Source organism: Lingula anatina, chromosome 1 (genome assembly GCF_051362555.1).
Source record: "Lingula anatina isolate TDL-2025a chromosome 1, LinAna3.0, whole genome shotgun sequence".
In the NCBI taxonomy this organism is placed as follows: Eukaryota; Metazoa; Brachiopoda; class Lingulata; order Lingulida; family Lingulidae; genus Lingula; species Lingula anatina.
Window position 1 is genome coordinate 16,472,939 of NC_141767.1, and position 20,213 is coordinate 16,493,151.

Here is a 20,213-nt window from a genome sequence, read left to right on the forward strand (position 1 = left end):
TTGTTGTTTTTTGTGAAACTTGGGGCCTGAAAGCTATGTTATGTAAATATCAAAAGAGTTAGTCACAACAAAAACGATGGAGCAACTGACACTGACCTCTACTTGACATTCAAAAAAAAAAAAAAAAAAAAAAAAAAAAACAGAGAAGGGAGAGGAAAAACTGCACTCATTTTTATAACAGCTATTTCTTCAGAACTAAAACATTCAGAGTCTTTTTATTTCGTGCAGTCGTATCAACCTCGTACTCAAAATATTGATTCGTATTTTCACCTTTTTCACCTAACTTGTGTAACTTATAGGCTATATCGCCTGCACTTCAAATTAGTGCAAATGACAAATATAAATTGTCAAGCTTTCTTCATTTAGGCACAATGGCAAGTAGATACAGATGTTTTAAAATTCAGTCGAGAAAAAAGCAAGGTGTAGTGAGAAATCCAATTTGCTTACTGTGTCAGTGCAGCAGGTCTCTGGGCAGGGGAAGTCAATAAGACATTTTCTTCCACCAGTAGAGCCAAGGTACTCTTGGTTGGCAACTCAAGTTCCACATTATTTTTTTTTTCGTATTTTTTATCTGTTTGCATCCCTGATTAGGACCTTCTGGTATAAACAGTTGTAGGGCGTAGTAAAAACATGGACCAAACAGACTGATTTCATTCGTTAATTTTTTCTTGTGTTTGTTAGTGTGTGTGTGTGTGTGTGTGTGTGTGTGTGTGTATATATATATAGTTCCAAATGAAGTGATCTGCACTGTTAAATTCATAAATAAACAAAGATTGTATCATCAGATTTTTTTATTGCCATCTTTTTTTAGAAAAGCTTTTGATTATCAGCTTGACTAATTAAGTATAACTGTAATAACTAACATGCTCACATACACGTGTACTAGTTTGTTCAGCCGACATGATTACACTACATTAACCTGGTACCTAAAACTACTGGGTGTCCCTATTCTTGGTGCAAAGGCAAACTGATATCTTTAATTAAATGCTACTCCACTGAACTATAAATGAATGGCATCTTGTGTGCCATTTCCACCATTTATGATGCAAAGTTTGGTGCACAGTTTCTGTGGGATGTAAAATATTTGGCTACAAAAAGTGTAATTTTTCATGTTTCCCAATTCAAGAGACACCCTTTGCAGCAGGAACAGATAATTAAATACTATTCAAAAGAAAAATGAAGTCTTACACATCCCAATACATCCACTGGCATTCCACCATTACTAAAGATTTTATATAAAATCCAGTGGCTTTGCTCACATTCCTTTTCGCATTATGAAAAGGTGCATATTCTTCAAAAGAACAATTCTTACTGCAGCTGTTATATACTCAAGGACCTGAACCAGGACTTGATTTTCAAACATCCACGCAGTGGCTGCATCTTCTCTCCTTTTAAACAAGCTGCTGAGTAAATAAGTTATGAGAATATATATATATATTCAGATATTCAGAGTAAAAACAAAATGACTGGCTACTTTTTAATGAAACCATAGGGAAGGGTAATAACCTCTGAATCAGATTAACACTTTCTGCAAAAACTGGACAGTTTAGGCTTTCACTACAATGACAATCACTTAGCAGATAAATCTTCACTAGACAATATTAACATTACCTCATAAGTAGTTGTAAGTTTTGCTCAAAAAGTTGCAGCAAGGTTGCACAAGTACATAGAAAAAAAATATTACATAAGTACAAAAATATGCCTAAAAAGACTACTTTGTTCTACTTAAAAAAAGGTATTTTTTATTTTTTACAAATTAAGATCTCCATAATACAAAATATACTTAAAAGAATTGTAAGCTTTTCATGCATACACACACAATGTAAAAAGTTTATGCCCTGAATAACAAGCCCTCCAAAAGCAAAGAAACTTGCATACAAACAAAAAGCAGATCTTATATTCATACTTATATACATACACTACAATATCATGACATTTGACAAGCACCACTTCTTTCAAATAAGTGCTTATTCATTAAGGTGGTCCTTTGTAATCCTACTGTCAATCTCAATTTGTAGAAAAATACTGAAAATATGTTGCTTTGGTGCTGAAATACAAAGATACCTGTACATGTCCAATGTACGTGTACATGTTAAATAATGATAATGAAGCCTGTGGGTTATATTGCTTAGAACCTTGTTTTACCAATTAAGTAAAAAAAATAATAATAAAGAATAGTCTGCATAATTTGCCATGTTACTGATCAAAGGTACTTTAAGCACATTCAAATGGACGGGAAAATATTGAAGATGATGCGAAAAGAAAATAATATAAGAACAGCAAGTAAAGGCACAAGTAGGCATGTAAACTTCTACAGGAAGACCTGTGACTGTACATGGTCTTCTGACTTTCTGTCAACAGTCTGGCTGAACCACCCTGCAGTTCAGAGATCACTGGATGCTGCCTCTGACATACTGGTAATAGCAGACGCATGCTGATAATAGTGGCGAGTCTCCAGTGACTACTGAACCTTAGGGTAGGCTTAAGAGTCATATGAAGTGCATATTATACTCTGTCTAACAGTCTTCCTCTTCCCACTGCCCAACAAAGTCTGTCATTGTGCTGCCCACCTTGTTGGCTGCGGCCAGCATATCATCATTGATCCCTTGGGACCTGTTCACCACTGAAAATATTTTAAGACCTGGTTTTCACTAAGAACCAAAACGAATATTTCAATATATTTTAAAGACATTTTGTATTGATTTCTACCAAATCCATGAACAATGTTAAGTTTGAAAATTCACATACATCAACTGGATAAAGCTGAAGAAAAATAGATGTTATACATACAAGTTAATGTTTGAACCAAATTTGTATTTATCAGGCTTACAATTTTCAATAATTTAATAACAAAAAATTGATTATTTTAACAATACTGCCTGTAAGTCAATATATAATATTTACAACCTCTAACAACAAAACTTACATGAGAAAGACATATCAGCTGGATATTCCCTCTCCAATCTCTTTATAATATCCTCCAGCTCCTCCTCCTCTTCTGGGAAGTTGCGAGACTTGGAAGCTGATGGCAGGGACAAATAGGACGGACTCAGCCTAGTGTCATCTCCAAATGTAAAATCTCTGCCTGGTGTCCATGGGGTCAAGCCAAGGTCGTGGTTGTTGCTAGGCAACATGCTGGGCGTCCTGACATTCTGCATGGTGTTCTGACTGACTTCTCTAAGTGGAGCACCAGCCTGTCGCTGCGGGAGTGTCAAACCAGAAAACCTGTCTCTCTGTGGGGGAACATTTTGCTCCTGCTCTGGGCCAAGTCCTCTTGGCTGTGCCATGTTCCTCCCTCCTCCCTGTGGGGTATACTGTGGAGGTGGTACCTGGGAGGTTCTCACCACAGGGCCCTCAAATCGTGGCACATGGATGGGTTTCCCCTGGGACCCTGCCAGTATGGTCAGTCTTTCCACTAACTGGTCATAACTGGGCTCAGGGGACTGGATGTTAAAACTAGGGATGTTCCTCTGGGACTGTGGGTTAGCATGCACTGCTGACTTAGGCTGGGTTGGCCTACTAGGAGAGGTAGAAACAGGTGGCTGTCTCTGGGCTGTGGACTCCTGGAATCAATCAGGAATTACAAATGTAAATATAAATTTGACTGATTCTTACGTGTGAAATATAATGATAATGAAATAAATCCATTGGTGGTTTGCCTTTCACTAGGTTCTTCGAGCCAAACAATTCATCCTCAAGTTGATATATTTACTTTAATTACTACACCATCTGATTAATTTGACTTCCCTCCCAGGACAATGAGTCAGGCCTATGAATTTACACATTTACTGCATAAGCCACAGAAAATGTAATCTGTTACATTTAATAAGCGTACCCATTATATCTACAAACAAAAGAAACACTTGCATTAAAACATTCTGAACAACCAATGTAACAAGTCCTACCTTCTCTATCAGTGCTCTTAACCTGGTCAGCTGTTTCTCCATCTGTTTGTTGTGTGCCTCTAGTATGGCCTGCCTGGCTTCCAGTTTCTCCCTCTCCACTCGCTGCTGTTCATCTGTCAATGTGGAGCTGCTGTTACCTGACATGGACCTGTTGTGTAATCTTTCTATTTCCAGCAAAAGGTCCCTAGAATAAATAAAAAAGAAATGGTGATCATCAATATTTACAACTGATATGTGATCCCAAAGAATTTTTATGTACAGACACAGATGTGTCTGTACATATTGCCATCACCGCCGATGCCAAGCACTTTCAGCGTAAACACAATAAGTGGAACACAGTTTTATTTTTTGGTTTTATATTTACAGAGCTGATGAATATTCATAAAACACAGGTCAAGTTCGAAAATCAGCATGATCGGGCCATTATAGTAGAAGTTATGCTGTTTTTTCACTTTTCAGCATATATGCAACCCTGTAAACACATTTTAAGGAAAACCGTTAGGCCTGTTGTCATGAAACTCACAGGAGTAATCAATCTTACTAAAACACAGGTCAAGTTCGAAAGTCGGCATGATCGGGCCACTATTTTAGTAGTTATGCTGATTTTTTTCATTTTTAGATATAGTAATCATTCTGGACATTTTTCAGTGAGCATATGCAGATTACATGGTTACATGAGCAGAAAACAGTTACATGCAGTGAAGATTCAAAAAAGAAAGTTAATCTTAAAAGCTGGTGCAGTATTTCTATTTGTGCTAATTACAACCCACATAAATATAAAATGCTGCATATATCTTTAATCTTTTCAGCATAGTATTGTAACTTCATATTATATACAGAAAAGAACACATATTACCTATTTTCATCCTCTAAATGATGAATAATACTGTCTAGTTCTCTCCGCTGCTCATTGGGAACAATGTTGTACATTTTTGGAGGGGTGACCTGCAGGCAGAAGATTGATCAAAAAATTTAAGCATAATTTTCATTGACACATAAATAGCAGAGGTGTTCCTCTTCCAGTGTTTTTGGCAAATTTTTAAATATTCGTTTCAAAAACACTTTTATGCTGAAATTGCCAACAATAAATTCAAATTTAGATTAAAACCAACAACCTTGTTATGAAGCTATCTTGAACTTTTTACAAACTTCTTTTTCATGATAAAGCATGTAGAGTGTAACTTTTTAGTTCTACAAGTTATATATTGAAAATCTTCATCAGCAATGTCATATCAATAAAATTATAGAAGCTTTATCAATATCTTAAAGAAAACTATTAACAATAAATAGAAAGTATCACTTTATTTCTCAATCTATTGATAAAAGTACTTCTAGATTTCTATCAACATAATTTTTTTACTCCCTCCCTCCACCTCAACAAGTACCTGCTTTGGTCCTGTTGTCATGTCAGTCTGTAGCATCTTAGAGGACTGTCTTGGTGGGGCCTGTGTCTCTGCCTGGGCCAGCTTCCTAGCTGCACTCTGTAATAACTGGTGCATGTCAGCATCAGATTCTGGTACTGCATCAGTGCTAAAGGACAGTTAAATTATAACAAATACTTGTTCAGACAGTACTGGAAAAAGGAAAGCCAAAAACCATACAAGATCTGAATAAGCAATATGCTGTCAGGATTGTTGATGAGGCAATGAGAAGTGCAGTAAGGTCTTCAATTTTATAGACAACAATCCAAAGTAAAACAATTGTCAAATCAATGAAAAACCTGCAATAATGATTGTAATCTTTAAAATTATACTTAAATATCACTCTCAAAAATTTGCACACATTTCAAAAATCAAACTGCAAAATATTTCAAAAGGGAAATCTTGTCCCACCTACAAAACTTCACATAAAGGTTGTCTACAAAAAATCAAACAAAATCAATACTGTGGCTTCTACTTACAAGTCCTCTTCCATAGGCTGTCCATCCCCTCTAATAGGAAGATACCGTGGCTTGTATTTCTTGTGGTGTCTTTTACTCAAGTTGTTCCTGACAGTCTTTACAAATGCCTTAGTGTCTTCCTTGGAGGTTGTCTGAAGAAGACAAATCAGAAATAAAGACAAAAATCAACCACAAAAAAGATAAGATAATGCATGCCTTAACATGACAGGACTAATATAAACTTACTTAAAACATCAAATATAAGATAAAATTTAAAACATAAATGTCCTATCTTATTGTGCAAAGCATAGAGTGCATACACAATGAAACTTTGTATTAGTGGGGACTCGCTGAATGCAAATAGATTACAAGATTAACACGCCGCCTCCTTGTGTTGAGTGGAGTACAGAAAGGCTGGTGACTATACAAATACATTGGAAACAAGAGGAGGTGGGTTAATCTGATTGCATTCTCAAAAGTCCTCGTGGAGCTAGTTTGAACTACCTAACATGTTAGTTTTATTGTGAACACATCCACTCACACCATTATTTGACTTTGAGCAAAAAGGTCCAAATTTCTTCATAAATCCCAGCTAAATATACAGGTCTTATAAATGGATTAGGCATTTACTAGCACTACCCATTAACACCCACATTAACCACAAAACTCACAAATTTACTGTTGATAAGGCCTGATATATAAAGAGAAAGACACTCACTGCTAAACAGTACTCTTCAATAGGGTGAGTTAGCTTGTGCTTCTTGGCTACTCTTCCTGTCAGAAAGCACTGTTGACATAGGTCATAGTTGAAACATTTCAGGCACCTGTATCTGTAAATATTGAAATGGGGTAAAGAAATGTGCCCTTGTATCATTGGCAGGGGAATTAACATATAAAAGTATGGTCAGTTAACACATATTGCTGCTTAACTCCAAGTGCAGCAAATTTGATCGGATTTATATTAGTTCTATTTATAATTTTTTACTTTTTTAGCTATTCATTTATATTTTTTTTGTTGTAGTTGTTAAATATATATGGCACTCTCTGGTTAATTAATAAATAAAACCCTTGGAGTTTTTTTACACTAAAGATATACATATGCAAACATTCTATTTCAAAACTTAAATATGAGATGAATACATTCTTTTTCATACTGAAAGGCAAAACAAGAATATATTACCTAAATCCTATTATTGGGTATTCCTTGCATATATTGCACTTAGATTCATGTTTAACTGAAATGAGAAGAATAAATTAACAAAGCTGATTATGAAAAGATATGCCCCTCAACATATACTGCCAATATCTAATATTGTGGTTTATATATAATAAAGATATTATCCTGGATTAAGCTTATGTCTAGGAGACTTATCAGCTCTTCTGCACATGATACAGATGTCTTACACAGTAAGAGAGGCTTTATCAGAAGTTCAAACAAAGTAAATATTACCAAATAGTGCACAATCCTGAGGGGACTACAAAGAATAGTGCCCAGTGAGAGGAAAAGGAACCCCATTGCAAAGTGTGTGTATGTGTGTGCATGCGTGTATACGTGCGAGCGTGTGTGTGTGCGTGCAAGGGTAAAGGAGGGAGGGGACACAAAATAATGTTATTTGACTTACCTGACTCTGCAGCAGCCATCCTATGCATTGTAGGCAGCCAGACCAGTGTCTGAGGTTCAAGTAACATCCAGTCCAGGAAGGAAAACTCTTCTACACCAGTGGTACTGCGAGACTAATGACAGAATCAAAGTGCACAAAAAATAATGAAAAAATATTTTTTAAAATGAATACGTAAAAAGCAATAGATAAACATGAGCACTTAGTAGAACTGAGTGCATATTTTGAAATCTCTACACATGCAATTTTAACCAAACTCTGGTCAGTCATGGACCCTACCTAGGTGATGCCTGATATATATAAATATCAGTAACTTAAAGCAGAGAAGAAAAAGACTTATTATTTATCAAAGCACTGTGGAGGTTTAAGGACTTCAAACAGCTTGCTTGACATGTTATTCATACTGGTGATAATTTCCACAGCAAGAACAAGTCAAAATGTTAAACTCACCATACTGAAACAACTGTCTATTGCAGCACCTATTGCAGCCATTCCACCAAATGGCAGACACTCATTCAAAAGTTCAGCCACCTGAAATGATCACAAAGGGTTAAAATATGCATTATGATTTATGTTTGTAACTTCTACAGACAAAAAAAAATCCTACTGCAGGTATGACATAACACATAGACTGATCACTCTGTCAAAACACAGCCTGGTAAAAAACTGTTTAATATGAGGGTGTACCAATCACCTGCAGTAAGTCATGCAGAAACAGTCCTAGATGTTTCCTTGATATTGTGTTGTCATAATCACTGAGTTGGGAAAACAAATCTGGAAAAAAAAAATACAATAATAATAATAATAAATAAAAATTTAAACAAAATCAATTGAATATTGTGCTGAATTCACAACTATGACATGTTTTGAAGTAGCTACTTAACATGTTATATGTTATATGAAGATATCTTAAGCTGCTATGATACCCAAAGAGACCACAAAAATATTGTTATGCTTGTAAGAAGTGTTCTTGAAAATCATGCATCCAATCTAAATTTTGAGATTTGAATTCAGCTCCATACTTACATCTGTACTTCTCAGCCAGCCTTGCAGAACACAGAGCAACCATGGCTATCTTTGCAGAAATGACTCTGACATACCCTGTCCTATGTCTGAAACATTAACACATGATATGTAAATAAAATATTTTCCTTGTTATAATAAGGTCAAGTGCAAGTTCTGCAATACAGCATGTATTCCAACTAATGTCATTTCCACAATTAGAACATCTCATATCAATTTCAGCAAGTCAATTTGGTCAATGATTTACAGAGAGCCCAACCAACCAAACCGTCATTTCCACAAAATTTTATATGCCATCCAGCCATCTTTAGAAATAAAGGCCATCCTTTGAGACTACTGGCCATCCAAATGACAGCTGGACAGCTCTCTCAGGAAAGCCTAGGTAACAAGTCATATTTCATACATATTGAGCTACTAGTACTTACATGTCATACATGTTGAGCAACCAGTTTAGGAGTATTTCTGTGGACTGCTCAATGGTAAGGCTGCCTGGCTTCCCTCTCCTTGTTTTATAGAAGATATCCATGATGACCGTCTCCAGCTCTCCACAGGTGATCACACTGTCCTGACTGCTTGACCACCCATGGTCATCAAACGCCCTGCTTATCATAGGGAGAGTGATGAGGTCCACTGAAATATATATATATAGCAAATGTCATGTCCATCAATATTTTGTTACGTTCTATAAATATCTAAATGAAAACTGCAGGGAGCAATGTGATAAATGAAGAATTTCTCTCTATTGCTAGGTGCAAATTATACACTTGGCTTATGGTCAATGTTAAATAATATCTTACCTGGCAAATTCTAGCAGCGTATATATATTTAGGCCTTGCTTTAAAGTGTGCCAAGTAATTTTTTTAAAAATCAACACTCCAAACTTGCAAAATGTATTATTAACAAAACTTAAAATCCACTTTAAGGTATGTTGTTTTAGTAACAATTAACATGATCTTCTGGCCTTTTCCATACTTTTTATAATTAAAGGTACTGTTCACTTACACTTTAATCTTTTCTGTAGAAATCTCAGCTTCATGGCAGTTCTGTATGCTGCATACCTGACATCATCAAATTCAGCTGGAAACAGATATGTTATTCTCATCTGTCACATTCAATTATTTCACTGCACTATAAAACTATAATCACAAATTCCCAAACACATTGTGTGAAATGTTATAAATACAAGGTGAAAAGCTCTTTCTATTCTACAGTCGAGGCTGAGTTGTGTTGTCTATAAAGGATCTGATGTTTTACCTAGCTCCTCCAAAGTTTTGCTAAGGAAAGGATGGTCCCATTGAGTTCTCTCACTTTTATGACTGGAATGATAAAGAAAAGAGTAAGTCAGAAAACTTTGTGTGTGTAAACAAAACATAAGGGTATATTTAAAAAATCTTGCTTTGCTGCATAACAAAACATATGAAACCATAAATGTATATCTTAAAGATATAAAATACATTTGGATATAAGTTATTAAATTGTCCAATAACTACCTAGAACACATTAAAATATTGTCCCTAGCAGAACCAGGGGGAGATTCAGGGTGGATCTGGTTAAGGGATTGGGGGGGGGGGGGGGGGGTATAAAACCTTTTTGGCTGAGCTCTAAGGTATTTGATGTTCCTTTAAGAAAAATATATCACTTCTTACCAAAAGCATGGTAACATTAGAAGACTATGGGATGTTTCAGGATTCAAAGGAGATCTAGGGACACGGCAGTCAGAGTGGCATGTCAACATCCACTGCATCCCTGTATATTACCTTTATAATACCTTGACCCCTAGAATCCCTGAATAACAAGAGTGAGCATAAAAATGTACAGCAGCATATGCATGTATACTGGTAGTACATACTTACTTGATGTAATAGGGAACTGCATTCCTGGTTTCTGACTTCTCCCATCCATCCAAGAGTTTACCTAAATGTTAACAGACGAATTAAGGTATTGATGCTTTTTTAAAAAAATGAAGATTAATAAGTAGACAAGTAAAATTAATAGAAGGAGTTCTGAAAGGGGTACCCCCATCTTGTGCAATATGGAGTATTTACAAAGTTATTTTAAGTCATAATTATTTTAATATCAAAATAACAAAACATGATATTTTGGGTCCAGTACAGCTTTTTTTTCCTCCAATAGTAGAGACTGTTCATTGTGTAAATTATTTAAAGGAAAATCAATTTAATCCCGATGGTGGGGGTGTCATTGTACAAACGAGTGTAACTTGTACATGTTACCATTAATTTAACTAGTGTCACCAAGATCTAGTGTAGTAGTGTACAGTCTTAAAATAATTAAAGCACAAAATATATGAAATACCGTTACACATAATTGCACCAGACTCTGTATCATAACATAAGAAAACGTTATTTCCAATCATACCGTAAAAGCTCTGTGAATTCCACATCTTTGCAGCACAATTATTCACTTCGATTCAAAATGTGAAGCCATATTTTAACGTGGGCTTTGGGATTCCCCGCTAGAGGGCACCTCTAAATACATCTGTTAACTCTCCTTAACGGCAGTTGCCCTCAGCCTGTGTTAAAATTTACCAACCTTCAAATGTGGATGGATTGAAAACGAGGCTATTCGCCTCTCGGGTGAAATAAAGTGAAAATTTGCTGCCTTTTATAAAAAGAAATGCATATACAATTTACCAGAGATGTGAAATCTGCTTTTATCTCTAGAAATAATAAACGACAAATGAATCCTTTATAGACATCATTATAAGGCAGTGGTTTACTTTAATAGATATAGATATCCAGGATGGCAACGATTTGACCTTTGTGTACGAAAAAGGTCATCTCTCAAGGCCGTTTCAATAAATATGCCAGATGACTCGACATTTTCCCACCTACTTCTTCAAAATTACTTGTTACTCATGGATTCTATCATCCCAATTTATTGTTCGGATTGGTCTTAGATTTATAAGCAGAAGGATCTAATCAAAGGTAAGGTTATTTTTACGTTTTTCACACATTTTTTAACACTGTAGCTTGGGGATACACTGTACATCAGCGTACATGTCCATGTACATTAATGTGCTATTTTAATTTACCCTGTTAATAAATTTGTCAGTGACACACTGAAATATGATTGAATTTTTTAGAGAAAGGTCAAACTCTTTGGCAGTATACACGCTAGTATTTCGTGTGAATTTCGTTATGATAAATATAGCAAGACAGTAAACTAGGCTGCCTAGGACCTACATGTAAGGTCATGTAAGGCTTCTTCCAATATGTAAACAACATTCACTTACCCGTGTGGTAAAAATAAAATACTGAATCATGAAAGTTACTTTTAGCTTTATTTTGAATCTAAATCTGAATTGATTAACATAGCAGGGCTTGTGCGGAGTAGACATGATGGGTGGGAGAGTGGTTCGGGTGCTTGTAGTGTGTAAATGCTAAAGAGTTGATCAACAGATTGTGGGCGAACTACATGTATAGACTCCTGAAGGCTCAATTTGGTTCCAGTTGAAAACTGTTCTAGGTAGAAATGGGTTCCTGTAAATTACTCTCTTGCCTTAATTATAGAGGATGGAAATATCCACAATTGTTTGTTACTTAGTTTTCAACCAGATTGTCCAAATTATAATTTATACATGTATGCAGAGAAGCTCTTGACTTTGACCATGCCCTTACTGCCACAGTGACTGCTTTTGGTCAGGTATTCCTGGTGACAAATCAGTGACATGATCCCCAAACATTTTGTAGAATATTAATTTGTGTGCTTTACATCTATCACATTTATGATGCAAATAGGAATAGATGATTAAAAGTGGCTAAATTTAAGTCTAAAGAATGTTCAGTAACCAGTTGAGACGAAAGAAGTATTTACATTTTCCATGTTGTAACAGTGCTTATAAATCTATCACTGATTTTCAATACAATGTTGGTATAGTACAAAGATCTGTATGTATCCCACAAGTAGTTAATCATAGCCTTGGAAAAAAGTTATGTTGAATTGTATCAGAATAACCTGCACAACATAACATAATGGTAGCCTGGGTCATTAAAAACAAAAAATTACTTCTAAATATTTTTTTAGATGGGTCAATCAATACCTGATGTTCTATGGTTGTATTAGAGAGTAACAACATTTTATTTTAAGTGTAATTTTTATGAGTATTTTGCTGCTCTAAAAATGGCCATGGCACAAAACTGTTATTAATTCCAGGAAGTAATCTTTAGGTCAACGCCCTTACTATGTGGGTTGGCTACTCAGTTACCAGATCAACTACTTCCTGGTTTTTTTATTTGTTTGTTATTTATTAACCTCTCCACACAGTACCCCAAGATATTGTATGAAATGATGTTTTGATAGCATAATATTTTTCATTAAAAGAGAAAAAAGGAATAAAAAAGAATGGAACTTTGTTGTCCAAAAACACAATTTGAACATTTATCTAGTCTTTTATTACTTAGCATTAAAAAGCCCATTTAGAGGTCGGATTGTATTCCTTGGTTTATGTGTGGGAGACACACTAGTAGTGTTCACAGGTGACTGAAGATGGTTTCTTGAGTTATAAGCTGGCTCAGTGTTTAGGATGTGAGTCTAACAGTCTGTACCCTGTGTTGGATGTATTTTTCTGTAAGACTAAGAGGCACTGACAGTTTAATATTGATCAGGTTAAATGAAGCCTGAGGTGTTTGAGGAGGTTAATGAGCCTTACAATCTTAAGTCCAAATTGGTCTATTTTTTCACCTTGTGTTTTTATGGTCTTTTAATGTGTATTAAGCAGATTGCGTAAGGTATCTTTTTACAGTGATGTTGAGTTCATATAGAGAGGTACATTCAGTACATTTAGGCATTGTTATCAGAGATATTATTAGCATTTCAATCAGAATATAGCTGACTTAAAAGAAGCAAGTGGTACATTAACTGGGAACATGGCCCAGAATGATAAGATACACACATTTGGAAAGAAATTACAGTATCTGTCCAATATGTTCATTGATGTAATATCTATGTAGTACCAGTAGTACTTTTAAGGAATTGTAGGGCGCATGGATGCCCATTTAACTTAATAAGGTTATTTTATATATATTATTTTTAATACAATCTGTTTATCCTAATGAAATGGTATTTATTCAGTTGAGCAAAATAATTTTATTTTCTTTTGATTTCAAAACATTGATGTGTTTTGAGCATTGATGAATATCATAATTGCAGTTTTGTTCAGTATTTTTTATTTGATAAAAAATGAAATAAAATTGAATTACATTGAATTAAAAATGAGAAGAAATGGTTAACTTTGGTTAGTATGTACTAGAGTGCATGGGCTATAGTCATATGGCATCTGCTGCATGTGCACTGCGTTTCTGTAACTAGTACCAGGAATATAATTTGCATTATTTTTTATTAGACTCTAATGGAGACTTCTTTAACCATCGAATGTATACTTGTACTCATAACACTCATAACATCTGTACGATTTTCACAAAGACCACATTTAAATTTACACATCATACTAGCTGGGTCAGTCTCATTCTGAAGGCAATTCTTGCTAAAGTGCAATCAGTGGAATCAGCTTACTTGTCTGACATGTCTCCTTTAGCAGTGATTAACAACTGTGTGCTTATTAAGCTGATTCTACTGATTGCACTTAAGTGAGAATCCTCCTCCCCTCTGAGTTGGACCAACCCAGCTAGTACATTGTGTGAATCTGAATATTCCAATGAAAACCAAGGGAAATTTAAACAATCACAGCTAGTCTGGCTGCTTAGATATGTACTTGTTACACCTATGAACGGCTGATCCTAGGACTGGCATAGACAGGTGTGATTATGTATTACTATAGCACCTGAATAAATGTCATCCTAATATGACCACTCCTTAATGTCTCTTAACAGTGGCCAGATGGGGCTTTCCCAAAGCATAACAATTTTAAAAGTAGTCATATATTACTATATAATATATTTTTATAGTTTATTAGCTAAAATCTTCACACTTACAGTTATGATGCAAGGCACAGTAAATAAAAAAAAAAAGAACATGAAAATTTGATAAGGACATCTATTGAGGACATTAAATGATAGATTTGTCATAAAGATTCATATTTGGCAAAAAAAAAAAAAAAAAAAAGGAAAAGAAAAAGGATTTAGAGTAACCCCTCCCGAGTAGTATGTATAAAGACTGGCAGCGGAGGTCTCTCAGATGATTTTTCGTGGGGTCAGGATGCTTGTCTGCCATATGTGCCTGCATAAAATAAATGTACATCATTCTCTTCATTGAAGACCTGTGCCAAGTTTTTAACCTCTGTCTTATAAGACATACTTGCATGACCGAACAAGCCATGAATTGCACATGCTAATATTTGATTTCAGGTTATGGACAAATAGTGAAACTGCTTAGTCATCAATGGACCTTTTTAGGTCACTTGGATTTACGTCACCAATTCAAAAGTCAAATCCCTTGCCTAAGTCACACCTAGCTACTAGTAACCCTTCACAAAAAGGTGTAAATTTTCAAAATTTATGGCATAAAGTTAAACATCCCACTCTAAGCAAATATTAGGCAGTGCATGTACAATATACAGCCCGTGTTTTTTCAAGGGGAGTAATCTGATATAAGTAAGTTGAAGTTTTTATTTTTTTTTTCTTGCAATAGGACTTTATATTACTTACTTTTGATCTTACTAGAGAAAAATCATGAAGTTGTCTTATTAATCACCCCTATGTCTATTGTGCTTTTGTTGCAGCTTTTTTATGCCCTTTGACTTTGCAATGCTGTTAACCCACTTGGGAAGCAGGGAGATCGGACCCCTTTAAAATAAAATGGTCATTTTTGGCGCTTATCTTTATCTTGGTGTTCTCTTTCATAAGCTGCCTTACAAGGATGTAAAATATGGCTTTGGCTTGAAGTTTAAAGTCAAGTGTCCGAGATTCCCTGAGGAGTTAGTGCACAAGAGCTTGTGTGACATACATGTAACTCATTCTGAAAGACCCCTTAGACAGAAAGCCAAGTTTCACCATGACTATATGAGCAGTTGGTACATGTATTATAATTCCTCTAGCTTACATATTAGATTAAAGACCACAAAAATCCTGTAGATCTGTACAGTCTCATTAAGGCAATGGATTTCCTCACTTTCCCTATTGAACTGTCTTTTAATGGCCAACCTTGAACCATGTACTGTGAGAGATGGCATGTGCTCCTACTTCTTGGGTTATGGAGGGAAATGTGGGTACCCTTGTAGACCTAGGTTATGGATATGTACTAGTTTACTTTTTATTTGCCTATATATTATATAGCTTTTGTCCAGGTGAGTGATCATGCCATTGGCTGCATAATATGTAGACTGTAAGTTATGAAACATTAAAAATATTATTGTAATACAAGTATGACTAATACCCTAGAGTTGGTTTTGATATACCCAGTAATGCATGAAACTTAAGCCTGAATAGTGTTCTTAACTTTGAGAGCACACTTTTGGTCCAATTTATTTGGGGATAAAAGCGCAGCAGTCTATAGCTACTCGTAAGTAGGGTAGCAAATGGTCTTAAGCAGTGTCATTTTCTGCTTCTTGTTATATAACAAGCAAAATATTTCATTTAGGTGGACCACTGCTGATTTATTGTGGGTCAAACAAGACGCACATTTTGGTATAAAAGTTAGATCTACATTTTCTTTTTGTGAAACAGGTACCATGAATAAGACAATCCTCTTCTACTGTGGACTGACCATTTAGTAAAGATACATGTAAATGTAAGATGCTTAAGAAATCACTCCAAATGTTTGCAATCACACTTAAAAGTGTTTGCAACTATAGCTAAGCACATTATTAATGAAAAGGCCACGATAAGCAGTTCATTGCAGTGACGTAAGGATTACCATTGATTTGGTGAATGATAACATTGAAGGTTAAAAGTAGGATACCTACTCTAGGTATGTATCTATGATATTTTTCATTATGCTGTGAATCTATTTCCATATGCCTCACTGCAGAGTACACATGTACCTGTGGCAGGACATCAAGGCTGGAGATGTATACTGTATAAGAGTCAAAAACAACTGGTGTATGATGATTTTTATGTACAGACACAGATGTGTCTGTACATATTGCCATCACCTGCGTCTGTCGTCGCCGTCGTCGCCGTCGCCGATGCCGATGCCGGCGCCGTGCACTTTCCTTGTTAACACGATAAGTGGAGGGCAGTTTTACTTTTTGGCTTTATATTTACAGAGCTGATGAATATTCATAAAACGCAGGTCAAGTTCGAAAATCAGCATGATCTGGCCATTATTGTAGAAGTTATGCTGTTTTTTCACTTTTCAGCATATATGCAACCCTGTTAACACATTTTAAGGAAAACCGATAGGCCTGTTGTCATGAAACTCACAGGAGTAATCAATCTTACTAAAACACAGGCCAAGTTCGAAAATCGGCATGATCGGGCCACTCTTTTAGTAGTTATGCTGTTTTTTCACTTTTTAGCATATATGCAACACTGTAAACACAATATAAGAAAAACAGATAGACCAATTGTCATTAAACTCACAGGAGTGGTCAATCTTACTAAAATGCAGGTTGAGTTTGAAAATTAGTATAATCGGGCCATTGTTTTAGAAGTCATGCTGTTTTTTCACATTTCCTCAAATTCAATTCTTAGGCATGTTAACAGTCTTATTATTTAATTAATAAGACACATAGAAGTGTTTGTTTGACATTTCCTGCATCTTTACAACATTGTTAGTTGATTATGTAGAAATGATGGTAAACTTGTTATCGTGTATTGTGTAATAAAGTGTCAAAAATGGAAATAAACTCATATCAGTCAGATTCAATCATTTACTATGTTCAGAATGTCAGAATGGAGGAAATTGGACATTTGACACAGTTCTATTGATATTTGTCCCATCTCATCAATTTTCTTAGTTGATCATATAAAAATGGCAGTAAACTGTTTATTTCATCTTATATTAAAAAAGTGTTAAAAATGGAAATAAACCCATTTCAGCACAGTGCTGTCTAGTTTACATTTTGGCATATTCAAGGTGTCACTTTGAAGTTCCATGGGCATGAAGACCTTTGCTAGTCACATTTTCTGAATATACATGATATTATTAAAAATTGATGATCATTATGCTGTTAAACATAATGTAATATTGCATCAAAATTTGAAAATAAACCTATTTTGGGCACTGCTCCCATGATGACCATTTAGGGAAAACCATGTCATTTACTGTTCTCAAACTTACAGAAAGAAACATGGGACTTAAATACAGCTTCAGTAGGCAATGCAATCTGTTTGGTAATTCTTTCTGCCGGTTAAACAGATTTTTTGTGAAAGTTTAATTTTTCACATATTGGCATTTTCAAGGTGTGACTTTGAAGTTCCACAGGCTTGAAGACCCATGCTAGTCACATTTTCTGAAAATCCATGATACCTTTATTTTTATTATTAAAAATTGATTGTCATTATGCTGTTAACCATTATGTAATATTGCATCAGAATAGAAGAACTCACAATTTTGGGTGCTGCTGCCATGAAAACCATTATGGGAAAACCATCTTACTTATGATTGCCAAACTTTCAAAAAAGAAATACAGGACTAAAATGCAGCCTGAGAAAAGCAGTCTAATTGACTTCTTTTTCTGGAAGTTATACATTTTCAGAGTGTGAACTTGAACTCCTATGGGGCTGAAGCCTTATGCTTGTTACACATTTTACTTACATTGGAATTACCTGTTGAGCATAATTAAAATTTGATGTTGAATTTGCAGTTTAACATAATGTACTTTTGCATCAGAATTGACTGTACCCTATTTTGTTTTTTTCCTTCTTTTTGTCTGTACATTTGACAGCTTTGCTGCCTTGTTTTTATCTGTCTACAATACACAGTTAGTTAATATTTGAAATAGTTTATATACTGAGGTGGTTGTTCAAATGCTGAAGGTACCAGTAAATGCAAGTTTGCTTAGACAAACTTTAAACTGTTATCAGTGAGGATAATGCTTGGTCTCAAATACTTAGGAATCCTTGTTATACCTGAAGTGGATAATTAGCATTGTTTGTCTGGTTCTGTATAAAATTCACAATGCTTTGCAGATATGACTAGGAAGATATTAAAGGGTTGAGGGCCTTCTGATATCTTGATATTGTGGGTGCTGCCCATATATTTAACAGGTGTAATTTTTTCTTTGAGATAGTTGATCCATAGTATTAGACAATACATGCTATTAGGTTTTTTTTTTTTATTGTTTTCCTTTACTCAAAATTAATTTGAACAGTTCTTGAAATAAAATTGAAAAATTAAAAAAGGAAGTGTACAGACAGCTGGATTTAATATGATCACATCAGAGTGGTGAATTAGAAATAATTGTTGGACTAATAGTTCTGATAAATTCAGGGTTATAAAAATATTCAGGGAAATTACCAACCAGTTATCAGGTATTTCATGTTTCTTTGCCCAAATGAATTTGAGTGCTAATTTCCCACTCAAAACCAGGAAGAGAAAGCATAGTTTTTGACACTCGCCCTACATGTGGGTTAAGCTGTTTAATAAATCATAAAGCATAGGTTTTTTATCTTAAATTTATGGTCAGATCTATTTGTGGCGTACATAATGAAATAATGATGAAATTTGGATGTTTGAGTAAGAATTTTACAATGATAATAAACTTAATTTAAAGAGGGTAAAACATGTAAAGTGTATGTACTTATCTACACATGACCCTCAGATTTTGAAAAAGAAAAGAGTGCCAAATGTTGATATTATAAATTGAACTGCTTTTATATAATTGCAGTGAAAAATATGAATATGATTAAAGTTATTTCTGCTTTTTATGACTGTCAAATATCAAGACCCCCAAAAATATATTTGCCATAATTGGGTTGAGGCGGTATGTTCTGCCTTACTGTCTTAGCTCCATTTGCTCACGTGTACCATGACATGTGATGCAGTGAACGGACATGACTCTAACCAATCACCTGCTGTAACTAAAACATAATTCGGCAAAATATTTAATGAAGTACTTTGAAAAGTTAGCAAATATTCCCCACGCATATTATATCATGCAACAAGGAGAACAACAGCCAATCCAAGGACAAGGCTGTAGTATGATATGTGAGCCAGCCGTCCAAAAAGTTGCTGTGTCATCCTGGTATTTAAATGTGACAGCAGGCTGGACTTTATAAAACTGTAAGGGCCCCTGGAACCAGGCTGATGGAAGAAGGAAACACAATGGCTTTATTGATTTTAAGGTAGAGCTAATGGGCCTGTGCCAATAATTGATATAACTAGCAAAGAGGAACTGTGATATGAATATTTTGCATCCAGCTTTTTTTCCTTTTCAAAAATTTGAAAGATTGACATGACTCTGTTGACTTAATTCTAGATTGACCTTGAATCAGTTTTTGTTTTTTGTTTGTTTGTTTTTTTTTTAAGAAAGTCATTGTGATATTTGTACTTGACTTTTTGTTGAAGACAATAATCTAAACTACAATATAATTGTTTTTCTTGTCTTCATATGGATTTATGCCACTGTCATTGTCATTTTATTGCCTTACTATTAAGGAATTGATTGTTGTATAATGAACCTTGTAATGATATGCTACATTTAAGAATTTTTGAATCCTTTAGCTATAGAACATTGGATCGAAGATAGATATATATATATATATATATATATATATATATATATATATATATATATATATATATATATATATATATATATATATATATATATATATATAAAATTCATGAATTATACATTATATATAGATAGATAGATAGATAGATATAGATATAATTCATGAATTCAGAAACAATGCTGTTTTAACT

General features: G+C 34.7%; 2 protein-coding genes across 7 annotated transcripts in view; one reads left to right on the forward strand and one right to left on the reverse strand.

Annotated features, from left to right (window-relative positions):
• Nucleotides 1-773: 773 nt before the first annotated feature.
• LOC106174121 (dystrophin-like) lies at nt 774-10,993 on the reverse strand. 2 transcript variants are annotated; one of them, XM_087005814.1, is made up of 17 exons: nt 10,803-10,993; nt 10,280-10,340; nt 9,681-9,742; nt 9,429-9,503; nt 8,852-9,056; nt 8,430-8,515; nt 8,098-8,177; nt 7,854-7,934; nt 7,407-7,518; nt 6,965-7,019; nt 6,503-6,614; nt 5,806-5,936; nt 5,291-5,435; nt 4,762-4,850; nt 3,906-4,089; nt 2,927-3,563; nt 774-2,623 (listed from the first exon to the last, which is right to left on the reverse strand). In XM_087005814.1, exons 1-17 carry the CDS (start codon nt 10,825-10,827, stop codon nt 2,517-2,519), a joined length of 2,247 nt encoding a protein of 748 aa, XP_086861940.1. In that variant the 5' UTR covers nt 10,828-10,993; the 3' UTR covers nt 774-2,516. The 2 variants fall into 2 exon arrangements, with proteins under 2 accessions (XP_086861940.1, XP_086861937.1); XM_087005811.1 differs by having other exon boundaries at nt 4,762-4,853.
• Nucleotides 10,994-11,180: 187 nt separating this feature from the next.
• LOC106174131 (kelch-like ECH-associated protein 1B) overlaps nt 11,181-20,213 on the forward strand; it is a 31,719-nt gene continuing 22,686 nt past the window's right edge. For all 5 annotated transcript variants that reach the window (XR_015333063.1, XM_013555541.2, XM_087005841.1 and 2 more), the window contains exon 1: nt 11,181-11,371. The gene's annotated coding sequence lies outside the window, so the exon portion shown is untranslated. The remainder of the gene's footprint in view (nt 11,372-20,213) is intronic.

Excerpts from the sequence above, each read along its gene's own strand:
- LOC106174121 (XM_087005811.1), bottom strand. The coding sequence starts at position 10,827 with ATGTGGAATTCACAGAGCTTTTACG. Across the intron at positions 9,504-9,680 it reads CAAAACTTTGGAGGAGCTAG|CTGAATTTGATGATGTCAGG; the intron begins GTAAAACATCAG and ends ATCTGTTTCCAG. Across the intron at positions 7,519-7,853 it reads TAGACAGTTGTTTCAGTATG|TCTCGCAGTACCACTGGTGT; the intron begins GTGAGTTTAACA and ends TTCTGTCATTAG.